Here is a 26,439-nt window from a genome sequence, read left to right on the forward strand (position 1 = left end):
ATGCACTCTAATTGGGCTGAAAACAAGAGCAACCTTAAAAAGCTTTGTTTACGAAGTGAATGTGTTTTATTGACTTTTTGATGACAATGAATTTTGTCTCAGTGTATGTTTTGTTTGCATTTCGACCTCTGTGCATGAGTTTGAATTTGAGCGTTGTGATTTTAACCTTTAATTTTTCATATGGCTTGCAGTGGTTATAGAAAGTAAACACACCCCTGTTAAAAACACCCATTTATAATATTATAAATTATTCATCATGCTCTCATTTCTTACCAGGTGTGTTCACTCTCTGTATCCACATTTGACATGGTGAAATTGTATTTGATTGTACCCCTTACTTGCACCCTGATACGTTTTGTGAGTAAACGAGTGTGTGTGTATGTGTGTGTGCATGTGCATATAATGCACGTGCAACTGACAAAGCAAAATTCCGTACTTACCCTGGACACGGCAAAATCTGAAAAGACACAAATGGAAGAACAGCGTTAGCATGTGGATTTTTTTTTTGTAAAGGGGAAGAAAGTGCATATTTGTGCAAAACGCGAATACGCTTATGTAAGCGTGAGTTAAGCATCAAAGTCATTGTTTACGGCTGAATGAAGACCTTCCTTGGCTGCATGTGCCGGCTTATACGCATTTCATTTCCTCTTCAAATGCTTCCCTTTCCGTGCTGTTTTTTAAAAAATTTTTCTATTAACATGAATCTAGTTTCATTTCCCTCGTTATTTGACTGCCGGCAGAGAGCAATTTCAATTTTGATGAATGTAAAAACTGGAGGGAAGGAAAAGGAAGTTCACACAGCTGATGAAACAATCGGGCCATTCGGTGTGAAAAAAACAAACAAACAACAAAAAGCAGTCAGTGGGGTTAATCCGATAAAAACAGAAAGACACGCCCACGCGCTGGAATATCTCCAGTTACCATGGAAACCATCAGAGATCCGTCGGAAAAGTGAGACATCTTATGTGACAATATTGTTAAAATCTCGCAGCCTCAGCCTATGCCTCCTCTCCTCTGTGCTTTACATCTCGATCCCCCATTTGTTGTCACGTCTTACGCCGTCGCGCTATTCCTGTCACTATTATGTCATGGCGTCACTCTATTTGCCTCCTCTGCAGCTGATGAACACACTTTCTTTTGGCGTCCTATGCGACACCTTCTGCTCTCCTCTGCCCCCGATCCCTCCTTTCATTCCTTCCTTCCAATCATCTTCTGCTTTCGCACGGCTTAACGAGAAGGATTCAAGCATCCTGATGCAACTTTGTGCAAACCGTCAGAGTCACGCCAAGGGAGCCTCTCCAGCTTTTGAGTGGTGTGCTGAAACTCAAACGGAAAATCTGAATTCCTTGTCGTCGTTTAGAATTTGAAAACCCACTGGAAATGCCATATTATCGGGTAAAGGCATTTCCATTCTGGAGCTGATCATAAAACAGCAACCTTTTTCCAAATGGAGTAGAACATCTCATTTTAATAAGGAGCCTTATTTTATTTAGGAGTTTTATCCTGATTTGCCACGGAAATCTTTCCGGGAGTAATCGTCCCTCAATGTAAAGTGAAGCAGGCGCATATGTCCTTTTATGAATGGTGGAGGGCGTGAAAAATCCATCTATCCATTTTCTGCTCGGCTTTATCGTCACAAGGGTCGCAGGGGGTGCCGGACAGTCGCAGGGCACACAGACACCAACAACCATCCACGCTCACACTTAAGGACAATTTAGAGCATAGGTGTCAAAGTCAAGGCCCGGGGGCCAGATCTGGCCCGCCACATTATTTTATGTGGCCCGCAAAAGCAAATCAATCATGTCAAGTTCCATGATGCTTGCTAAAGTCTGAAGCAAAATTTCAAATTGTCATATGTAATCCACAATAACAGGCATTATTCTTGATTTCTGATTGTAAAACTAGTTATTGATCAATTTGTTTTAGCGCTGTGTATGTAATATGTGGACAGGATTAAACATTTATATGGTTTCTCAAAATTCATAACGGCCCTCCAAGGGAAACTACAGTGTGGCCCGCAACAGAAACGAGTTTGACAACCCTGATTTAGAGTGTTCATTCAGCCCGCCATACGTGTTTTTGGAATGTGGGAGGAAACCGGAGTACCCGGAGAAAACCCACACAGCCCCAGGGAGAACATGCAAATTCCACACAGGGAGGCTGGAGCCAGGATTGAACCCACAACCTCTGCACTGTGAGGCGCTAACCACTGGAGCACCGGGCGGCCCAAGTCGTGAAAGTAAAAACAAAAACAAAAAAACTACAAACTCTATATTTGGGAATACTGTATATTCTACAATGTTTAAATACAGGAAACACTTGTCTTAACCTTTGTTGTCAGTCTGCAGGTCGTCCAGGTAGAAATCATTTTGCCGGTTGCCCAGGACAAAGGCCATTAAGGAGAGGACCAGGGCGTTGAGGATGCCAATGATGGCCAACATGTAGGCCCAGCGTACCGAGCAGTCACCCAAGGAGTACTTCCCCGTATGCTCTCCACACATGTCCCGGATGACCTCGGCATCCCATCCATCAGGAAAGATCATGCAGCCCAGGACCAGACATACTCCTGCATGAGGACGAGGAGAAGGAAGAGACGGAATTAGGAGGGAAAGAAGTGTGAAGGGGTACCGCAGGTGTGAACCGGTCAGTCATTTGAAATTTTTCAACAAACAAAAATGTTATGCCAGGAAAAGGGCCACTGGGTGCGTCGTAATTCGTATATCTGAAAGTTGTGCGGCTGGCGTGACTCTGTGCAGAATAAGCGGTATAGAATATGGATGAGTGGATGTCGTCACCGGGAAAACATGAAAACATAACTGACTTATTGAGGTTAACTTGGCCTCGGTACCCTTTTACATCTTCGCTGCAGTGCTTGAGAGCGACACCTCAATCACCACTGCTCAATGGGCTGCAAGAACATTCTGCTTCTCATGCTCACAACATTTCCGTGTTCGTAAGCCTAAATGCTGCTGAGGTGCAATTACCATGCATTAGAATGCCATAATGGAGGGCGGACAAATACAACAATAACCCTGTCAGCTTTCTCTTCTAAGTGCTCGCTGTAACTTTGCTGATGCCCCACAGTTGGCTATATGGACCAAAGTAGTCCAACACACCTTTGAATCCATTAATTAATCAATAAGAGGGAACATTTGAACATAGGGACAATTTTGAGTGTTCCCCTAACATGCCATGCATGTTTTTGGAAAGTGGGACGAAACCAGAGTACCCGGAGAAAACCCACGCAGGCGCGGGAAGAACGTGCAAATGGCACACAGTAAGGCCGAAGCTGAAATTGAACCTGGTACCTCTGCACTGAGGTACCAGTACCAGGTACCAGGTACTGCGCTTCTCCTCCACATCGAGAGGAGCCAGATGAGGTGGCTTGGGCATCTGATTCGGATGCCTCCTGAGCGCCTCCCTGGTGAGGTGTTCCGGTCATGTCCCACCGGGAGGAGACCCCGAGGAAGACCCAGGACACGCTGGAGAGACTATGTCACCCAGCTTGCCTGGGAACGACTCGGGATCCCCCGGGGAGAGCTGGAAGAAGTAGCTAGGGAGAGGGAAGTCTGGGCTTCCCTGCTAAAGCTGTTGCCCCCGTGACCCGGCCCCGGATAAGCGGTAGATGATGGATGGATGGATGGATGGATGGATGGATGGATGGATGGACCTCTGCACTGTGAGGTCGACGCGCTAACCACTGGACCACCGGGCCAACTAAAATCTATTCTCGGTTCAAACTTAAAGGAATCTAATAAAAATCTAATCTAATAAAAAAAAAAAATCTAATAAAAATAGGGGAAATGCAAATCTAAATGTGCACAACTGTACATTAACATCATCACTCACACAACACGAATGGTGTCCTGGTGAGCCTGCCAATGTGGTACGCCAGTGATGTACACGATCTTATCCATTGGTGTGGTAGTACTGTGGCAACAACCGAGACATAATAGAATCAAAATGCTAATTAAGGGTGTTTGTTAAAAATGCAATTTTGCTTTCTCTCTGCTGATCTTCAATCAAAGTCTATTCCCTGAAGTACTTTATGTTCCCACATCGTGCCACTATCGTTCAGCAGGCATCCTGTAATCACTACTTCTGTCAGGAGGTGTTGCTGTTGCCGCCACTCATCCTAAATGACGTAGTCTCCCTTTGAAATATTCACCAAGTATATTTTATGGACATTGAGTCGACCAGACATTGAGTAACATGTAATAACCACGAGTTGGGTCGAATCTGACCCTCTCTTTTAAGAGCAGCGCTGGTGATGTTAGCTATGAAAAAGACGTGTCGTGGCCTGAATGAAGATTGAGTGTGAAGGCTGCCATGTATGTTCACCATCTCTCAGTGGAGCCCACTGCTTTACTTACAAAGCCTCCGGCAGGCGCTGCCTGAATGCTATTTAAACAGAGCTGCTGAGAGTCGGCCATGGTCCAATCAGCTACCTCGGTGATGCTCATTTTGATGAATAAGCATCACCATTGGAAACCGGAGTACCCGGATAAAAGCCACACAGTAACGTTGAGAACATGCAAACTCCACACAGGAAGGCTGGAGCCAGAATCGCACCCTGCACCCATGCAATGTGGGGCAGACGTGCTAAACCAGTCGACCACCATGCCACCCTCAAAATAATTCATTGTCTTTTTTTTTCCCCAAGTCCAGCAAAAGAAGAATTTGAAATTAGTTTATTGTACCTGCCGCTGCTCATTCATGTCTATTTGGGATCATTTGAGGTAATGTATATTAATATTTTAAAATCTTGGTTTGCGTGTTTTGCAACTTTAGATATTTCTTGGTGGTAGTCTTAGTTTTGCTCTTTGTCAGGTTGATACTTGAAGATCATGCAGTTTGCGGATAAACAATTCTGTTTGTTCTTACGTTCCCTCCCGCTCATAACATATTCAGCCTGTCCTACACGCTTTACGTCAACACTTGTGGTCACCCAAATCGTGAATAAAATGGGCTGCGGGCTACATAATTTCTGTATGTTGCAGTGAAACAACAAAACACAAAGACACACAAGGGACTTCAAATTGAGTTGCGGTACAATAACAAAAACAGTCACACAACCAACTTCAAATTGAAAGAGGGATAAGCAAAATTTCTGTGAATCATTTGATGCACGTTGAAATGACGATGCACATCAGCACACCCTGAGATGTGTTTTCTTCACATTTTGAACTGTAAGACTTAAGAGGTGTTGTAGACAATGTTCGTCATTAGGAGGTTTCACTGTATTTTGGGGCTTTTACAGACTTGAAAGTTTTGGATACAAGAGTAAAAATAAAAAATAAAATCAGAGTCCATTAGGTATGTGGTGGAGTCATGTAACATTAACGATTCCCTATGAAGACCCCCCCCTGCTTCACCCACACCATCCATCACAAGTCAATGGTGGGCGGTGCACTCGTGGCAACAGATGAGGGAGAATACGAGATTAGTCGGAGCAAATTCTCTAGCCGGGATACGCTCAAAGTGTGACTGCTTCCCATTCAAAATCATTGCTGTCGTAATGAGGGAATGTAATGAGAAGGGATATAATGACGGTATTACAGTAAGTAATGAGAGAAAAGAGGACCAACTCCAGCCATCATCTTGGGAAATCAGCACATTATTAGCTTCTCTTTATGACCTCCGTGCAAGATAGAAACATAGACGGGCAATGAGAAAAATCATTTACAGAGTAATGAGCATCAGGTAACATGTTTTATGGGTTTTTGATGAATGTGTGCGATATGAAAATGCTCCGGGGTCCCTCTGAGTTTTCGGAGAGCGCGAGCATGTAGTTGAAGAATCTGGAGGGAACGAGCATATCCACCCTCAGGGCAGCTGATTAACCAACGGCTTCTCTTTGTTTTTGCCAACAACCAACTTTGTGCACATGCTGCTAAGTACTGGTGCATGCTCACACCTTAACAAACACGCACAGGAACGTCCATGCACTGCAAGGTTAAATTGTGTGCTCTTGTATGATTTACTTTGTTGCTATTGCACATGAACTGCAGTTGTAATCAGCTAAAACACACACTTTTTTGGGGCTTTAGCAATCTGTGTGGTGTCTTTAACAAATAAAATGTGACACGGGAGATAATAAAATTTCTGGGTGGTCTCATAAGGTGAATCGTTATACTGTAAGGATGTCAACTCGCCAAAACCTGAACCTTCCATTTATTTTCTATAGCTTTGTTGTCATTACGGTCATGAGCTGGGTCAGATGTGAGGCATACTCGACTGGCTGCCAGTCTAGGTCAGAATCCAAATTACAAAATAACCAAAATAACATTTAATTCTCCAAATTTACAGATTAGATCCCACACTATATAAAAATCAACATATGTGCCATATAAAGAAAACTGTATTGTATTGTATTCCCGTTAGTGTAGCTCCATCCGGTGGATGCATACTGCAACTGCAGCCACGATTGTAGCTTCTATTCTATGCACATTATCATGAGGTGCACCGTATATATGAAAACAGTTTTAAAATAGGCCATTCATTGAAGTTGCGCTGTATACTCCGAAGTGACTTATACTGCAGAAAATACGGTACGATAGTAACATAAAATAATTAGAATAAAAACTTTACTTTTAGAAATACCTGCCATCAGCTTGGTGCGCAGGTACCGAGAGACATACAACACAGCTTTCTTAATCAGTTGGATTGATCGTTCGTAATTTTTTTTTTTTTTATTCTCTGACTGTACAATAGATGGAAGTGTTGCTTAAAAATACTGTTGAGATGAAATAGCCTGGTAAGAAATTGTAGTGACTGCCCTTATTATTATATTATTATGTTATTTTGCCTCCCCACACCACTTACTTAACCCGGTTAAGGACTAATAAAATGGTGGACGAAACCTATTTTCTTCCTTGCTTAATCCATCCATCCATCCATTCATCTTCCGAGCCGCTTGATCCTCACTAGGGTCGCGGGGGATGCTGGAGCCTATCCCAGCTGTCTCCGGGCAGTAGGCGGGGGACACCCTGAATCAGTTGCCAGCCAATCGCAGGGCACACAGAGACGAGCAACCATCCACGCTCACACTCACACCTAGGGACAATTTAGAGTGTTCTATCAGCCTGCCACGCATGTTTTTGGAATGTGGGAGGAAACCGGAGCACCCGGAGAAAACCCACGCAGGCCCAGGGAGAACATGCAAACTCCACACAGGGAGGGCGGAGCTGGAATCGAACCCGGTACCTCTGCACTGTGAAGCCGACGTGCTAACCACTGGACTACCGGTCCGCCCCCTTGCTTAATCCATCCTTAAAAAAAAAAAACAACGTCTCATCCTCCATTGTCCGTCCCAAAAAAGGACAGACGCACCGTTCCATCCCAGGACAGAATGCCCATCTCTGCTGTTCTTCTTTCATTTCATCATCATCATCATCATTTATTAGCTATATATGTATACACATAACAGAATTCAACAGGTGCGGACGCATGCATAAATTGCTAGGATCAAACATTACATTACTGGACTAGTCAATGCTTAAAATGCTTAAAACACGCTGTGCTTAAATCTTCATTTTTTATTTATTATTATTATTTTTTTTACAGATTCTGTTTACTTCAATTTCCAAAACAAAGGTAGAAGGACTAATTAGCTGCAGCAGTACACATTTCTGATGGACTAAATATGCTCAGAGCTCGCAGTTGGTCATGCAATATTACAATTCTGAATCATACGATCACCTAACCCAACTTATATTGTAATCGACGGGGTGGATACCTGTGGAGTGTTGCCGCACCACAAAAAAACCCCCACAAAAACCCCTGAAATACAAATTATATGCTGTATTTTCCACACTATAAGGCACACCTAAAAGCAGCCACTATGAAACAAAGATAATACCAAAAGGATAGTTAACTACTGACTAAACAAAGGAAGAAGGATACAAGCAAGACTTCTAAGGATATTTACCCCTTGCGGATGTGAGTCCACAAGGTTTGTGTGCATTTCAATTGAATCAATTGTCTTCATGACGTTTGTCTTTCATTTATTGTTTTGTAGTGCCATTTGTATTTATATGTATCATGTCCGTGACCAGTTCTCACGGCTTGCCAATGAATGAACTTTGCATTTTTATGGCTTTTTTATGGTTTCATGGCTGCATATGGATCAATATTCTGATTTCTTGGACGTAGTATATTCAAGAGCTTTGACTCGAACAACAGGGAAATGAACAAGCAATACACATATCCACATCTGCAAGGATCATTTGAAATATGACATATCAGTCAATATAAACACGGAGTGATGTCTTGTTAACTCGTGAGTGATGCCCTCTAGTGTCTAAATGCTATTACTCATTTAGTGAATGCTATTACTCATTTAGCCACTAGAGGGAAGCAGTACTCTATGAAACATCACTCACCAGTCTACGAGACCTCAGTCAATGCAACACGTGTTCCATTGCGCCCAACCTGCGGGCCAGACGGCACTGATTTTATGACAGGGGCCGAGGGCCGGATGAAATTCGACCACGGGCCGGATTTGGCCCGCGGGCCGGACTTTGGACATGCCTGATCTAGTGGATGCACAATACACCCGCAGCCACAATTGTAGCTTCTATTCTATGCACCTCATCATGCAGTATGCCTTATATATGAAAATAGTTTTAAAATAGACCATTCATTGAAGGTAGGCCTTATAATCCGAAGCGCCTTATAGTGCGGAAAATACAGTATGTATTTTTTTTCTTGGTCTGTCTCTGTGCGGCCCAGTAACAGCACGCGGAACGCTGAGCTATACCACTTATCTGTCAACAACTAAAATCGAAATTAAACAGCTGAAATTCCAACATATGGATTCATGTTAGTACACTGGCAAGGTGCCGGTGAGCATGACACCAAACCGTGGCAGCGAGCTGCTGTCGCATATACCTCATTCACACATTTAAAACAAATGAGAAAGAAGAGTGACGATACATCCTTGTCCTCTATTTCCGATTCAAGTGCGTAAATGTGGGCACCAGCGAGCTAAAAATAAAATGAGAGAAAAGCCCTTTGAGGCGGACAGGGGGGTTTTCCCACTTCCTCCCCCTTCCAATTTCTCAAGACGCTTCTTTCAGAACTCGGAGCCGAGAGACATCAAAGTTGTCAAGCGCGGGAATCGAACAGCAAGTGGTAGGGAAAATAAAGAAAGAAAGAAACGGGGTGAGCTGGATAGCCTCCGCTGCAATACACTGTCGTGTCTTTTTTCATCTCATTTCATCGCCTCCAATCTTTTCATAAGCTGTCAGCTGTTTGGAACAGGCCTTCAAAGACGAGCCCACTAATGAGAGCATTTGAAAAAAAAAAAGAAAAACGTTACTCAGAGTTGTGATCCAACTAGTTAAATATGCTGCACACCAATCTATTAATAGCACAAATAAGATATTTCGAGAGCTATTATGTAACAATTTTAACAGACTTTCTCTTCCACGTGGCATTCTAATTCTAGTTAAACAGCCCCAGTGATTATATAAGAGCTCTAAAAATATTTCCAGCAGACTAAATTTAAGTGGGTGTGTACATTTTTTTTTAAGAGAGCAGCTCAGCGTGCATCAATGTTTCACCGAAGCATTCTGACTTGGTCTTCTGAGATGCTGATGTAATTCTTTCAAAACACCCATCAGTCAAAGAATGACTAACTTTGTCACGGAACTGCATCCTTCTTTTTTTTTTTTTTAAAATACATTGAGACGTACATTCAAGCGGTTCGGAAGATGAATGAATGAATGAATGAGACGTACATGTTTAAAGGACCATGGACAATTCATAAGCCGACAAGAATTTATCCATTCCGGCCTTCCAAAGGTTTTTGTGCAAGAAGTTTATCGCGCAATAGCATTGTTGTGGCTACGATGAAATGTCACACTTAAGCAGCCAAACAATTGGAATTGTTTGATACCAATTTGTTTTCAAAGCGATGCCAGGATCAGTACTCAAGTCTTGACTACCTGATGATATTGACTCCAAAATAGGAGTGCTGCGATACTACTAATACTGCGAGCAAATTTGCTTCATTAAAATTTCTGTTACAGCAATGACAGATCATTTTAAAGAACAACTGTTTATTTCTGATGAAAGGCGGGAGAGTCAAGAGAATTTAAGTTCAAAATAAAACAAACAACTCACTCAGATTTAGAATTTCCAATTTGTAGTAAATGTACAGAAGTGTGTGTCATTAACCTGTCATGCGTGTTTTTGGAATGTGGGAGGAAACCGGGAGTACCCGGAGAAAACCCACGCGGGCACGAGGAGAACATGCAAACACCACACTCACCACTCGACCCCCTATTTAAAATAAGAAAAAAAAATATTTGCAGGGTTTATTAGTTGGAGACCAAGCACAATCTATACAATCTTGCACCAAACCTTACAAGTTTGATTCTTCTGGTGGCCATTCAGTGTACAGCTTTTTTTCCAAATGTCGGTTGAGGGTACAGACTCCTCAAAGGTCCATGACAAATTGTTTCAAAAGCAGCATTCCTACTTTGTTGACACCGGTGGTCCAGACTCTGGGGAATGGTGAAACACTTGGATCAAATCCCGGTTGACGGTAACATTTCTCAGTGTTATGTAACGGGAGCCAAATGTTTTATTTTTCAAAAGTCATTAATATAAGAACATTTGGTGGTTTGTGAGGAAACCAGACCAAAAAAACTAAATAAAAATCTAATCAGAACTGAGCTCAGCTCATCTGAAAGAGGAGGTGCTTGATATTGTTCAGACATGTTCATTCATTCATTCATCTTCCCAGCCGCTTGATCCTCACTAGGGCCGCGGGGGGTGCTGGAGCCTATCCCAGCTGTCTTCGGGCAGTAGGCGGGGGACACCCTGAATCGGTTGCCAGCCAATCGCAGGGCACACAGAAACAAACAACCATTCGCACTCACACTCACACCTAGGGACAATTTAGAGTGTTCAATCAGCCTACCACGCATGCTTTTGGAATGTGGGAGGAAACCGGAGCACCCGGAGAAAACCCACGCAGGCCCGGGGAGAACATGCAAAATCCACCCAGGGAGGCCGGAGCTGGAATCGAACCCGGTACCCCTGCACTGTGAAGCTGACGTGCTAACCACTGGACTACCGGGCCGCCCCTTGTTCAGACATGTAAAGAAGCAATTAACATTTTCAAGTATTAGCCCTCACTCAGAATTGAACTGTGGCCCCCTATGGCTTGTGAAAATTCCTAGCATTGGAGCATCCGTGTGTACAGCTGAAAGTACGTGAACATAGAGACATCAACATGCCCAGGCAGTAATGCAATAAAGCTGTCTGGACTCTGCCCTCGCTTTGCTACTGTGTCTAGGCCTTGGCCTGCTGTCCTCCGTTCATCTAATGGATGGCCTCCTCACTGATACACGCGGCTTTTATTGGAGTTGGGATCGTGCGTGCGTGTGTGTGTGCATGCGCTGTGCTGAGGGTGGCACTTTACACAATCTTACTGCCTCCAGGGTTCATTGAGTCATGTTTCACTTAACGAGTAAGGTTCAGTTCAGCTTACCGTGACACCGTTTGGGGCAATTTCCAGAGAAGATGGCAGTTTCCGTGACTGTATATAAATATCCATCCATCCATTTTCCGAACTGCTTAATCCTCACTAGGGTTGCGGGGGGTGCTGGAGCCTATCCCAGCCGTCCTCGGGCAGAAGACGGGGGACACCCTGAACCGGTTGCCATCCAATCGCAGGGCACACGGAGACGAACAACGATGCGCGCTCACACTCACACCGAGTGACAATTTAGAGTGTTCAATCAGCCTGCATGTTTTTGGAACGTGGGAGGAAACCGGAGCACCCGGAGAAAACCCACGCAGGCCCGGGGAGAACATGCAAACTCCACACAGGGAGGCCGGAGCTGGAATCGAACCCGGTACCTCTGCACTGTGACGTCGACGTGCTAATGATAGAATTGCACTAGACCATGAGTGATATAACAAGGGAGAACGGCATGAAGGACATGGAAAACTTGTAGTCACCAAGCAATGTGTTTGTATTTTTGTTTTGTGTGTGTTGCATTATTGCACAGAAGCCATCGTTCTCATTCAAAGGAACTACGTCAGCCTCCACCCTCCCCTGGAAGGAAAGATGTGTTCACCCCTCCACATCCAGACTGCAAATGAGTGATGCTTGCACAAAGCCACTGCTGGCTAGCTTGTTATATACTTCTTAAGTTATTTTGAATCAGGTGCATGAGGCAATGACATTTTATGGCTTCATTGTTGAATGGTTGCTACAGTATTAGGGCACTGTTGCTCCAGGGCTCGCCTCAAAAATGGACAGCTGTAAACAGGCATCTTTTAAGAGTGAATGGCGCTAGCGCCAAAACAATATTAGCTACTTCGGTGCTTTGTTTTTGGGGTTTTTTAAGTGGCTGTAACATGGATGTGGATGTGACACTTTGTAGCTTCCGAGTGTAACCCTTTCATGCCAACCGAATGGTTTAGTTCCTGATTACATGGAAAAAAATAAACCAGTAGAGCTCCGGAGTTCTTTAGATTTGGATAAATTAGTGAAGCGGGCGGCCCGGTAGTCCAGTGGTTAGCATGTCGGCTTCACATTGCAGAGGTACCGGATTCGGTTCCAGCTCCGGCCTCCCTGTGTGGAGTTTGCATGTTCTCCCCGGGTCTGCGTGGGTTTTCCCCGGGTGCTCCGGTTTCCTCCCACATTCCAAAAACATGCGTGGCAGGCTGACTGAACACTCTAAATTGTCCTTAGGTGTGAATGAGAGCGCGGTTGGTTGGCTGTGTCTGTGTGCGCTGCGATTGGCTGACAACGGGTTCAGGTTGTCCCCTGCCTACTGCCCGAAGACAGCTGGGATAGGCTCCAGCATGCCCCGCGACCCTCGTGAGGATCAAGCGGTACGGGAGATGAATGAATGAATGAAATTAGTGAAGCCCAGAGGTCAAAGCAAACGTGGTGAAGCAGCATTTAGCTGTTGTTGCGCACCACTGGCATGTCATCAGGGCCTTTGGAGCCTTTTCTAATGGCTCAAACAATATCTGAAACAAATTTACAATTGACATGAAATTGTAATAATTTATTTCCAACAGCTTTTTGTCTTTGCCTCATAGCATGAGTCTGAGCCGTGCAGCTTCGAGTCGTTGGTTTGTATATTTGTTTATTTTCTCCGGTCACTTTTCATCTCGGAGGTGTAATGCACACATTTCATCCAACGGCTTCACAATCTCATGTGCAGGTGTCGATCACATACACACCATCAAAATCGCTGATTCTTCCTTTACCCAGTCAGCCACGCCAATAATGACCATCAACGTGTGTTTGTTTTTTCATTTACAGATTTTCACAAGAAAATTCTCCTTCCATTATTTTCCTTCGCTGTTTGTGGAGCACATCCCAGCTTGGATCTTGTCAAAGAACCGCCAGTCACCCTCAGGTCTAAAATAGTTTTGTCCGTTCTCCCACCTTTCCGTTCTGCCCCCTTTTTCTCTTTTGTCTTTTTTTTTTCTGACTGTTGCCCATGTCCTCCACTTGCCGTGGAGGATGTTGCTGGCACCCACCCCAAATCTGAAAAGAGGATTTGCATTGGTACAGAAACATCAAGTGTCATCCTGCAGGCCCAGGCCTCGTTTTACTTTGAGACATGCCCAGCCACTATGTGATGTTGTGAGGAATCCGTACATTCTTTCTTTTTGAGCAAGCCATCTAATTCAGAATTACAGTGGGGACACGATCACAGAGCAACAGCGTGGAAAAGCTCTCCACATAGAATTTCGAGTCGCCTACATTGTAATCTTAACTATGACTGGACCAAGTGATATGATTCTATTGCGGTCATACATCGGCTGCTTAGAGGTTGGAAATGTTCTGTTTTGCCCTTCCACCAGGCTGATGTCGAACTCATGGATGGACAAAACCTGAAAAGTGTTCAGCGTTGATACTAAAACAACATGAGCGATCCCTGGCTGGCTGGTCCGTCAGTACGGTATAACTGAACAATACTGGAGGTTGCCAACGGTTGCCATGGTGACAACAGTGATGCCATTCTCTTGAGGAGAAGCGCATGTGCCATTAACATGTTTTATAGTCGGAATTAAATATTGTTGCTCAATAATTGTGGCCCGGTAACTAATTTAAGGGAAAATATTGTTAATGAGGATGTTGAAAGTATCTCTGCCTCAAAAATAAATGAATTAAAATACATCAATTTTATGGAAAATGTAATGAGAAGATATTTATATCTGTTGTTATGCTACTTGGAGCACATTAACATCCAGTATCTGTTAATATTCAATATTTCTGCTGCAGCGTGCGACAGCATCTATCACGCAGACACACAGACACACACACACTGACAGACAATGCAGAGAAGGGTCAAAACAATCCATTAATCATATGCCAGCCTATTTTTAGAACCACCCCAGTGACTTTAGAATTATTTAATAGGCGCCTGATTATTAAAACATGTACGTTTGGTTGGAAAACGCCATCCAGAAATCTCAGAGATGGTGGGAAAGAGAAGGGGGGAGGGTTATCTCCTGAGGAATCTCTCTCTTTCTCTCTCTCTCTCTCTCTCTCTCTCTCTCTCTCTCTCTCTCTCTCTCTCTCTCTCTCTCTCTCTCTCTCTCTCTCTCTCTCTCTCTCTCTCTCTCTCTCTCTCTATCTCTCTTTCTATCTCTCGCTCTCTCTCTTTGTACTTCTATATTTAACTCAACCACTGCGGAATATGTTGAACTGTGGGCACATTAGTTCATATAAATGAGTATATGTTCTACACACACACACACACACACACACACATACACATTTACTGTAGGAGTGCATGTGTATATATATATATATATATATATATATATATATATATATATATATGTATATATAAAATGGGCCTGCGTGGGTTTTCTCCGGGTACTCGGCTTTCCTGCCGCATTCGAAAAAAAACATGCATGGCAGGCTGATTGAACACTCTAAATTGTCCCTAGGTGTGAGTGTGGGTGTGAATGTTTGTTTCTCTCTGTGTGCCCTGACATTTGCCACCCAACCGGTTCAGGGTGTCCATCACCTACTGCCCCAAGACGCCTGGGATAGACTCCAGCACGCCCCGCAACCCTTGTGACAATAAGCGGATCAGAAAATGGATGGATGGATGCATATGCTGATGTACCGTATTTGTAAGTTACTTGAACTCGTATGCCTTTAAGACTGGATTGTCTGGCAAGCGAGTAGCCCTGAAATTCTTGAATAAATAAAGTATTTATGAACAGCACACCATTTCATTCCCATTTGGAATTCAGTTACCATCATTTGTCACAGATGTTTCAGGAAACTGAAACAGTGAAATCCCCAAATGGAAATTAGAAAATCAGGATTATCCAGAATTTATTATTTTTGGTTTGGGATCAACTGAGACACCAAACTGAATAACTGCCAGTGTTACATAAAAGTCTAATCATATAAATGTAATGTGTGTCTTTGCGTATTTCATTTCATTTGGTTTTCTTCTAATTAAAATGGCAACCATGTAAGTTTAATTCCGTGGAAAAAAAAATTGGAGCAGAGCACAAACTAAAGGCCACAGAGCTACTCGGGAAGATCTAGTGACCATGTGTGTTTGCTAATAATGGGACATATAGATATTAATATTCATGTAAACATGCTCCTAAATGCCCCCCCCCCCCTCCTCCCACACTGTCCCAAAATTCTACCATTTCTGATTGGGCCAAAGTTGCACAAGTCAATACCCTCTGGCATGATTGGAAAATGCTATCTTTGTAGCATTTAGCCAACATGTACGTTCAAACGTATTTGCGAGCATACAATTGCAAACATCCATCCATTTATTTTCAACACGGCTTATCCTGGATAGTGTCGCGGAAGGGTGATGGGGCCTATCCCAGCTGACTTGGGGCCGAAGACACACGACACCCTGAACTGGTCGTCAGTCAATCGCAGGTCATATATAAAGACAAACAACCATTCACACCCACATCCGCACCATCACTGAGTGGGAACCGATCCCACGCGACACACTAGTCATACGAGTGTATCACTACACCATCAGCATTACAAATGACAAACATTAGATTCATATTAAAGTCAATAGGCAACAATTTCAACTGTACCAATAGCAACCATCTCCAGTCGACTTGTGCCACCATGATATTTATTGTTCCAGCAACACTATATTCACTCGGTAACCTGCAGCCATGGCAACAAAACTGAAAAGGTAAAACCATGGGGAGTGTCTGATTTGAGTTTCGTCAGCAGCAATTTACTTTCGGCTTCATGGAGGATGACAAAACAAAGTGGCGGTTCATTTGACGGCGTAGTGACATTAAATCGGGAAAATCAATTCCTGCATCCACAGCCATATCTTCATGCGCCCTCCCTCCAAAAGGTTTTGCGGAAAACTGTTTTAATTTCTTTTAAACTGCCAACTGTATCTCTCCTATTTGGTATTATATCTGAGTGAAAATGCTGTGAAAAATAAAAATGAAAAAAATAAACAACAACAAAATGGCGGTGACCAAAACTGTTGTTCAGTACCGCAAAGTTGATCTGTTCAAAGCTGCGTAACATAGATTTGTTTCACTAAAACCTTTATGGGTGTGAATCAAGCTGCAATATACCGGTATTTTCATAAAACTGTCCCAAGCTAGGCAGCCCGGTAGTCCAGTGGTTAGCACGTCGGCTTCACAGTGCAGAGGTACCGGGTTCGATTCCAGCTCCGGCCTCCCTGTGTGGAGTTTGCATGTTCTACCCGGGCCTGCGTGGGTTTTCTCCGGGTGCTCCGGTTTCCTCCCACATTCCAAAAACATGCGTGGCAGGCTGATTGGACACTCTAAATTGTCCCTAGGTGTGAGTGTGAGTGCGAATGGTTGTTCGTTTCTGTGTGCCCCGCGATTGGCTGGCAACCGATTCAGGGTGTCCCCCGCCTACTGCCCGAAGACAGCTGGGATAGGCTCCAGCACCCCCCGCGACCCTAGTGAGGATCAAGCGGCTCGGAAGATGAATGAATGAATGTCCCAAGCTAATAATTTATTCACTTGTTGGGGATAGGAATGACATCAGCCACGTTCCTACAGATCAATTACACACGCGTGCGCACAGACAAGTACTCAAACCGAGCGGCAGCTGACATTTCATTTCTACCAGGACAGCTCGTCCCCTGCGCCACGGCCCGTGTCCTGCTTAGTTCTGTTTAATATTGCAACAGAGGAGGTCAGACGTAAAGGAGGAGATGGATGGATGGCTGAGCTGATGGATGAGAGGAGGGGCTGCAATGACTAATGGGCCACAGACCTTCCTATAGTAACTCATTTCTGCAGGAAGGACCAAGAAAGAGAGTCGGAAATGAAGAAAGGCTGTGATAGAGTGATGGAGCGGAAAGGGGAATAAATGGGAGAATACAATGTGCTCTACAAGCAGAAAAGTACAGTCAACCAGTCAATCTCACAACTTGTCCCGCTCGAGTGAATTTTTGCTCACCCCGCCCAAAAAAAAGAAAACAAACTCAGAAGTAACTTCACTTGAGAATATTTTGCTTGAACGGATGAAAATTCATGTCGATGCGCAAAGCGGCAGAGATCCTCACAGGCCTCGAGGTCTTTTGGGAGGTCTTTTGCCCTGCGCTTGCTCTTTTAGTGTGAGGAAGCATGCAGCGTCGTCTAGACTCTTAAATTGAACATGTGTCCATTATTTATGTTTCAGTAAAAGTAGGGAAGTCACCAATGGGAATTTCTGATCCCAGTTTAAGACAATCTCTGTGATCTATTGTACCCCGACTTCATATCTTTAACCCATTCCGGGACAGCGGTCACTACAATGGACAACCCATCATGCGATCAGGTTACAGGTTATTGGTGTATGAAAGGGTTAAACTAACAATTGTGAATTTAAGGATGGGAAAGTTAGAATCACAGCAGCAGCGCTACTGTATCACCAGCAAAGATTCGTTTGTGGCACTGCTAGAGGAGCATGGATGTACACAGCAGGGGTATTATCATTGGATATTTGTGTTTTGGTGTTGGTGTTGTTTTTTCTTTCCTCTTTTATCCATTTCATTGTTTTTATATACACAACATAGAAATAAAACGACCAAAATCGGGATACTGCATTTTGTCCATATACTGTATTTACCAAAGCACAATATCATATATGACATTGTAACATAGTGTATGTCATTTGAATGACTTCATTCCCTCACCCAGAAAAAAAAAAGATAAAATCATGAGATAGATAAGCTCTATTGATAATGGAATGGGAAATATTCCATTCTTATCAATTCCCATCCCGAAATTGTGGCTGTCTTTATAAAATTCATTCATCTTTCATTCATTCATTCATCTTCCGTACCGCTTGATCCTCACTAGGGTCGCGGGGGGTGTTGGAGCCTATCCCAGCCGTTTTCGGGCAGTAGGCGGGGGACACCCTGAATCGGTTGCCAGCCAATCGCAGGGCACACAGAAACAAACAACCATTCTCACTCACACTCACACCTAGGGACAATTTAGAGTGTTCAATCAGCCTGCCACGCATGTTTTTGGAATGTGGGAGGAAACCGGAGCACCCGGAGAAAACCCACGCAGGCCCGGGGAGAACATGCAAACTCCACACAGGGAGGCCGCAGCTGGAATCGAACCCGGTACCTCTGCACTGTGAAGCCGACGTGCTAACCACTGGACTACCGGGCCGCCCGTCTTTATAAAATTGTTGACCGGTCATGACTATTGTGCAAAAAAAAAAACCAAAACAAGCCAAGCCAACAGTATTTCTAGAGCACTTTCAAACAGCCATCGCTGCATACAAAGTGCTGTACATGGAGCGATTTAACATACACAATAAACAGTAAGACGAATCGGTAATAAAGGCGGTAGAAAGCACCAATCAGTAAAATCAAGAACAAATCTAAACAAGCCGATAAAATCGAGTTCCGTTTTTCCCAGTTTGTTCAGTGATGAGCAGGACACTTTATCTCCGAGTGCATTAACCTTATTTGAGTTTGGTCAGTTCAGCACAGCAAGGAGCCACTGTTGGCCCACTTTCAGATTAGAGATGCCAAGACACACTGTCACTTTGCTCGGCCAAGAAGCCCAGTGATTTAGCCTCGCTTCTAGTTTTTCATCATCATTTTCAGTTTAACCTTTACTTGAACTAACTTAAGTTCACCGCAGTCATTCTTCAATTTTAAAGAACCGCACACCCGCGAATCTGACACAAAGCTACATTGGAAAAGTGTGGGCGTTCGGGGCTTTTCAGTCGCTTGAGCTGCCATAAAGCTGAGTTGATAATGGAATTTTCATTGGGTGAATAGTTCTCTTTCGCCCTGTGAGGTGGACTTGCATGCACAACGCCGTCATGATCCGCAGCCTAACTGCTGCGGAATCGACGCGTTTGGTCTATTTGGCCTAAATTGAGGCTGCTGTCAGTTTAAATTGGCCATCAATGTATTCGCAGTAGCGTAGTTGGTCAGTGGGCTGTGCCAGGGGACAAGCTGCTCCAGCCGGCAGGCCAGAGTGGAGGATTGAATGATTATCTTCAAGGTGTTCGAACAACATTAGGCCATAAGCCAAGCTTATTAGACAACATACCTCTGCCACATATCACACACGTCCACTAGAGGGACACCAAAACATTTGCAACTTTCGCATCCATGAACCTCATTTAAATATGAAATAGATATCATTAACCCTTTTGAAGGCGGCACGGTGGTCGACTGTTTAGCACGTCCGCCTCATAGTGTAGAGGTTCAGGGTTCGATTCTGGCTCCGGCCTTCCTGTGTGGAGTTTGTATGTTCTCCCCGTGCCTGCGTGGGTTTTCTTTGGGTACTCCGGTTTCCTCCCGCATTCCAAAAACATGCACGATGGGTTAATGGAACACTCTGAATTGTCCCTAGGTGTGAGTGTGAGCGGGGATGGTTGTTCGTCTGTGTGTGAACTGTGACTGACCCAGTCATCTTCCGGCCGTTGACCGGGTATACCATGAACTGTTTCCCAGCCAATCGCAGGGCGACACATGGACCAACAACCATCCACGCTCACACTCACAACTTGGGACAATTTAGAGTGTCCTATTAACCTGTCACACATGTTTTTTGTAATGTGGGAGAAAAACGGAATACCCGGAGAAAACCCACACAGACACAGGGAGAACATGTAAACTCCACACAGGAAGGCTGGAGCCGAAATCAAACCCTGCACCTTTACGCCGTGAGGTGGACGTGCTAACCAATTGTTTGTTTGTTTACGTCCTCGCTGCAAAGTAAATCATTTTTCATTTCAGTTGAACTGTACACGTGATAGGTCACATCACACCATTTACAGTACATGTGATAGGTCACATGTACTGTAAATGGTGTGGTGGGGGAGGGGGCGAGTCTTGAGATGATTTATTATGGTCTTCCTTGTTTTGATATGGGCAATGTGTTCCATGCTACAACAACCATGCTTCAAGTCCCATTTTCCCAAAGGTGTATTGATGATTGAAAATTTTTCGACCATAATAGTAAAGACAATCAATCTTAACCAATCCCCACTAGCCACCTTCATAAATCTAAATGGCATTTCGCGTTATGATAATAGATTCGCCATTCAGCCATTTGTAAATGTCAAACTTGCCACTCCCCCCCCCATTCCACACACATTCCTTCATGTGTCCATGGAGGTTTTCATACTTTTTGCTCACTCTGCTCTCCAAACTGGAATCCAAACACGCCAACAAGGAGAGAAAATGTAACCTGGCCTGAGAACAGTAATCCCGTCAACCTGGAATCCTTCCCCAAAATAGCAGTGCAGATCATCAAAAAAAAAAAAATCTAATAAATCCTCAATCACGGGAGGATGAATCCAAAAGTCATGATGAGATGGTAATTTACATTTCAACAATTTCACACTGCAGTGGTGCTGCTTTCTTTACGAACTGGAATATCAACGGCAGCTTCATTTGTTGTGGTGAATAATCCCACCAATGTAGTCCCCACACTGTCTCCATTCAGTGGAAACAGAGATTAGAAATTTAAACATCAGCCCTTATTAACAGCTCCAAGAAGCCTTGCACGATGTCTAACATATTTCCACACATTCCTTCTTCAGTCATGTTTTTCTCCTAGAACTTTAACCATATGGGCGGCCCGGTAGACCAGTGGTTAGCACGTCGGCTTCACAGTGCAGAGGTACCGCGTTCGATTCCATCTCCGGCCTCCCTGTGTGGAGTTTGCATGTTCTCCCTGGGTCTGCGTGGGTTTTCTCCGGGTGCTCCAGTTTCCTCCCACATTCCAAAAACATGCGTGGCAGGCTGATTGAACACTCTAAATTGTCACTAGGTGTGAGTGGGAGCGTGCATGGTTGTTCGTCTCCGTGTGCCCTGCGATTGGCTGGCAACCGATTCAGGGTGTCCCCCGCTTACTCGCCGAAGACAACTGGGATAGGCTCCAGCACCCCCCGCGACCCTAGTGAGGATCAAGCAGCTTGGAAGATGAATGAATGAATGAATGAACTTTAACCATGATTTGAGTCTGTCGAGCTCCACTACGCCACCCAAAAAATATGTTTGATGCATTTCCACTGCCCTCCATAATTATTGGCACCCCTGGTTAACATGTGTTCTTCGACTTCTTGTAAAGTCATTTTTTTCTTCCTCTAAATAATATAAGACCAAATTTGAACACATGAGGAAAAGCCGAACCTTTGTAAAATCCCATCCGGTTTGTCAACAAAACAGCACTTAATCTTTTTCAATGTTTCACAAGATGTGAGAATGCAGAAAGAGCGAACTTGGTCTCTCGGTCCTCTCCTCTGCACTTTCGTCTTTCGCTCAAGCCACAGCTTTTCAATAGAGTTGAAGTCTGGGGATGAGATGGCCATGGGAGGAGTTTGATTCTCTAACTGTGAACTTCTACAGTTTTCAGTGTGAGCGTATGCTTCTGCAATAAAATTGAATTTGCATTCAGGCTTTTAACACATCTCAACCAATTGCGCCAATAATTATGGGTTGATCAGAAAAGCTACCGTTTTGTTTTTTTTCCCAAAACTGTGAAATGCAATTAATGGAAACACACTTGAAAAAGCATGAGGTTTTTTTTTTCAGGAATTGTAAAGAAAATAAGCCCCAACCCTAAAGATAAACCTTTTGTACATTTTGTGCCGCCCCACAACATGAAATGGCCACATTAATGCTTATCCAAAATTCGTAAAGCTTTGTGAACAAATATATGCACAACGATTGCTCAAAACTGACATATTTGCAAGGTTTTTTTTTTTTATGAACAAAAGTAATGTTGGTAGTCAATGAATCATATGTATTTTCTTTTAAATTATGGTCAAACAGTGTTGTCATGTCTGCCATTCCGGCTACACTCTACAAAAATACTTCAAATCACTTTAGAGGGATCGGTATTGCTGTACTGCCCCAGTCTTGTTGAGGACGGGATGAAAATATTTTAAAAAGCAAGCGCTGAATAAATTACTGTATTTTAATGCCCTTTGGAATATAGTGTACAATTCAGATTTTGTGAGTGGAACTCAACAGACTCAACCTCTCCCACACTAAACCTTATCTCCGCTTTCAGAATCAATTCATCCTCAAAAAATGAATGTCTGATCTGAAAACTCTCGTTGACAGTAAGATTTTGTTCAGTAAGACACTTGAAAGGGCTTTGAAATGAATACGCCACAACTGTAAAACCCCGACCAGCTTTAAGATGACGGCAAAGTAGTAGTTGTAAATTCCGTCGCGTGAGTGTCTTTGGAATGTAAGATGCCAAATTGCCTCCAGACCTTAACGTAAGATTTTATCCATCCATCCATCCATTTCCCGAACCGCTTGATCCTCACTAGGGTCGCGGGGGGTGCTGGAGCCTATCCCAGCCGTCTTCGGGCAGTAGGCGGGGGACACCCTGAATTAGTTGCCAGCCAATCGCAGGGCACACAGAGACAAACAACCATGCGCGCTCACACTCACACCGAGGGACAATTTAGCACGCCCAATCAGCCTTCCATGCATGTTTTTGGAATGTGGGAGAAAACCGGAGCACCCGTAGAAAACCTACGCAGGGGAGAACATGCGAACTCCACACAGGGAGGCCGGAGCTGGAATCGAACCCGGTACCTCTGCACTGTGAAGCCGACGTGCTAACCACTGGACTACCGGGTCGCCCCTTAAGATTTTATACATAAGCAAATGAGCTGCTATTAATGGAAATGACTGGAATTGGATGTTCTTTAAAAAAAAAACACTTAACTGTGCCATCTTTGAAACTATGACACGTTAGAATGTGGAATGGTTGGGAGTGGACTACAGGACTCCCTAAATCCCACGATCTAATTTAACAATGAAGCCACACCATCAAAGCCCCCCTCTCCCCCTCAACCTCCTCCCAATTCTCTCTCCCTCCCAACCCACAAAAACAGCCTCGATGCATAATTAACATAAACGAGGCTTATTCCGTCATTAAATGTAAACGCGATCAAAGCGAGCCAGACAGCTGCGCAGATTCCACGTGCATCAAACAAAAGACGGGCTTCTCCGCGCGCGCGTTCGCGTGCGTGCGTGCGCGCGCGCGTACGCTTACCGCACAGCAGCTGCATCCAAGCGCAGGTCTTGTACACGGTGGAGGTGTTGCAGAAGAAGAAGAGTGCCATGCAGGCGATGCAGCCGATGATGAGCACCATGGAGAGCAACACGAACACCGAGGCCGCCTTGAAGGCTCCCGACGGGATGGAGCTGAAGTCGGAGAAGCTACCCACGCAGGTGAGCTCCCGGCTGGGAGACGGCCCGGTGCCCACGCAGTAGTGGAAGAGGCCGAAGTAGCCGGCCTGCTGCGTGTTGACGCTGTCGCCGATCCAGTAGGGCTGGATGAAGACCACCACGTTGACGATGGCGAAGCAGATGGTGAAGATGGCCCACAGCACGCCGACGGCCCGCGGGTTGTAGTTGTAGTTGTAATTGCCGTGATAGATCTTGGAGGCTTCTTGGGAAGGCAACATGTTTGCTTCTCTTCTTTAAAAAAAAAAATAATTAGAAATCTCCCTCTTTCTTTACGCCCCCCGTCCTCTGCCCCTGTCCACCTTTTCCCCCAAAAAAGGAAATCAAACCCACGTAAAAAAAAAAGACACTTTTCACCATCCACTTAATGGCCAAGCTGGATGTGGCTATTGATCCAATAAAATGCTAGGTGGAAAAAATACAAAAAAATCATCGCCTACCTATAGTAGCCCACCAATCAATAATTCACCACGACAAGTGATTTAACATTGCTCGTTTTCCTTTGGGCCACGCCATGAATGATTAAAAACAAAAATCCATTTAAAAAAAAAGGGGGGGGGGTCTTTATTTCACAGTCTTCGGCTCGATGTTGTAATTTAAAGCGGCTTTCCGTGCTCCATCAGCCCCGGTAGATGTTTTCATGGTGTCCAACGAGCGTCCAAGGAGGGGTGGATGGAAATGCTGTCCTATTTCGTCGTTTTTTTTTTTTTTATTTACCTTCCCGTGCATCCGTGGGGGTACTCCACCACTCTGTCTCGCCTAGATGGCGACGTAAGATGTGCAAATGAAGTCGAAGGAGGGAAAATAAAAGATAGAGGAGGGAGATAAAGGGTCTCGCATGCAGGAGACCGAGAACAGGCGTAATCTCGAAGAAGCCCCCCCACACACCACCTCTGTCAAATTCGAGCAGTCCTTTCTTGGAAATCCACAATTCTCCACCGCCTCGACTCCATCATCATCATCATCATCATCATCATCATGTTTCTCGCCGGACAGCCTTTATCCTCAACGTCTATCCCCCCCCCACCTTCTTCCCCCCGCCGCCTCCCCCCTCCCTCTCTCTCCTTTTCTCTCTTGATATTTCTCTCTCGCTCGCTCTCTCCTCCGTCCTCCTCCTGCTCTCGCTCCTCTGCGCGCACCCCGGGAAGTCGCTGATGTTTGTACTGATGACAGCGGAGGGGGGCGCGTTCACGTGCGCGGCCAGGGTGGGTGGTGGTGGTGGTGGGGAGGGGGTGGGGGTGGGGGTTGCTGGAGTGCGGGGTGAGTGGAGTGGTGGTGGGGGGGGGGGGGCGTTTGCGCCAAAGCGCGCCGCCGCTGGTTTCATTTTGAATTAAAATTGCAGGTTGTCACGCCCACCTTGATTGGAAGGGCTTGACTTTCCAAAAATGTGAGTCAAGTGAAATGGCGGAGACCATGTTTGTTCTTTTGCGCACTGGTGCTTCCAATGTTTGTTCGGATATGGAGACAGTTGGTGCATGCCAGTGAAATTGTGTGTGAGGATTCGAACACTGTATTTTATTTTATTTTATTTTTTTTTGATGCATGAAAAATTGTTAAATGAATTTAACGTAATTAATGTGATTTGTTTTTCAATCTAACGCTCTTTTGTATTGTTTGTCCTCCTTAGGTTGGCGGATCACGGGGCCCGTCCCAATTTGACATTGAGGGCGAGAGGTGGGGTTTTCTCCTGCTAACAACACAATTGAAGCGCATAACTGAAACAGACTGCAAGGAAAGCCAGACGCGACAAGAATAAACTCTTAAATTATTCTACCTAACATTGTATATCGCACCATATTGAGTTAAATGTCGCTCACTCAGCATCCTTTGCAGCCTGCTCGTCCCAGAAGGGCAATTTCTCCCATCTGTGGTACCTTCTCAAGGTCTGTGTGTGTGTGTGTGTGTGTGTGTTTCTTTTTTCCTTCACCTCTTATATGTCAAGATCAGGCAATGTCACGTATGTGCCAACAGTCTCCCTGACCTTCAGTATGGCCCTTTCTCTTCCTTCCTTTTTCCTTTTAAAACTGGTTAACTCCTATTTCTCTTCTTCCAAGCCCACATAAAAGTACACTTATAATTACAAATGAAAACGCTACAACCTCTCTTGCAGTAAATCGTTTTATAGAGGTTAAAATACAACAATGTTGAAAATGGTATTCAGCTTCAAAATGCTATTGTTGTTTTTTTTTTTTTTTTTTGCTGCCATATTTAGAAAGACAAAAGTAAGGGTAATTGTTTTTGGGGTTTCTTTGGGGGGGGGGGTTGTTATTGTTGTTGTTGTTTGTTAGGAATAATACCCAGATTAATTCATTACAAATTCCCCACAGACGGTCTCCAAAATGTTCTCGAAAGACTGTATTCTGTTTGGCTGCATGTCTGTGATTATTTTGTGTTTATTTTTTTTGTGCATACTGATTCATAAATTGGGGTAACACGTAACAACAATGTGTCTTGATCTTCACAGACGACAATTGTTTCTCTCTTCCTGTGTGTTCAATATAGTCTTGCTTTCTGCAAGGCCAGGTGTTGCGTACAACTAACCTCTGTCCTCTGTCCATAAAAAGCCATTAATGCTCATGGGACAGGCGCATCTGCCATCCAGCCAGCACATTCATGCAAAACAAGGTCAAGATGTGTGTGTGTGTGTGTGTGTGTGCATGCGTGTGTGCGTGCGTGCGTGCGCACGTGTGTGTATGCATGAAGGTTAAAGGGTATGTGT

The 26,439-nt window shown here is 44.4% G+C and overlaps 2 protein-coding genes across 4 annotated transcripts in view; one reads left to right on the top strand and one right to left on the bottom strand.

Annotated features, from left to right (window-relative positions):
• Positions 1 to 24,927, bottom strand: part of LOC127591554 (LHFPL tetraspan subfamily member 4 protein-like) — a 219,266-nt gene extending 194,339 nt beyond the window's left edge. For 2 of the 3 annotated variants that reach the window (XR_007959906.1, XM_052051774.1), the window contains exons 1-3: positions 23,527 to 24,917; positions 2,330 to 2,566; positions 441 to 457 (exon numbers count right to left, since the gene is read on the bottom strand). Coding sequence is in view for 2 of the 3 variants with exons in the window: in XM_052051774.1 (XP_051907734.1) it covers positions 441 to 457; positions 2,330 to 2,566; positions 23,527 to 23,941 (669 nt within the window). In the remaining variant the exon portion in view is untranslated. Of the gene's footprint in view, positions 1 to 440; positions 458 to 2,329; positions 2,567 to 21,437; positions 21,802 to 23,526 lie in introns of those variants that run through there. The other variant, XM_052051787.1, reaches the window with a different exon arrangement.
• Positions 1 to 26,439, top strand: part of LOC127591231 (keratin, type II cytoskeletal 8-like) — a 114,960-nt gene that overhangs the window by 80,248 nt on the left and 8,273 nt on the right. The window lies entirely within an intron of this gene.

This window comes from Hippocampus zosterae, chromosome 2 (genome assembly GCF_025434085.1).
Source record: "Hippocampus zosterae strain Florida chromosome 2, ASM2543408v3, whole genome shotgun sequence".
Classification (NCBI taxonomy): Eukaryota; Metazoa; Chordata; class Actinopteri; order Syngnathiformes; family Syngnathidae; genus Hippocampus; species Hippocampus zosterae.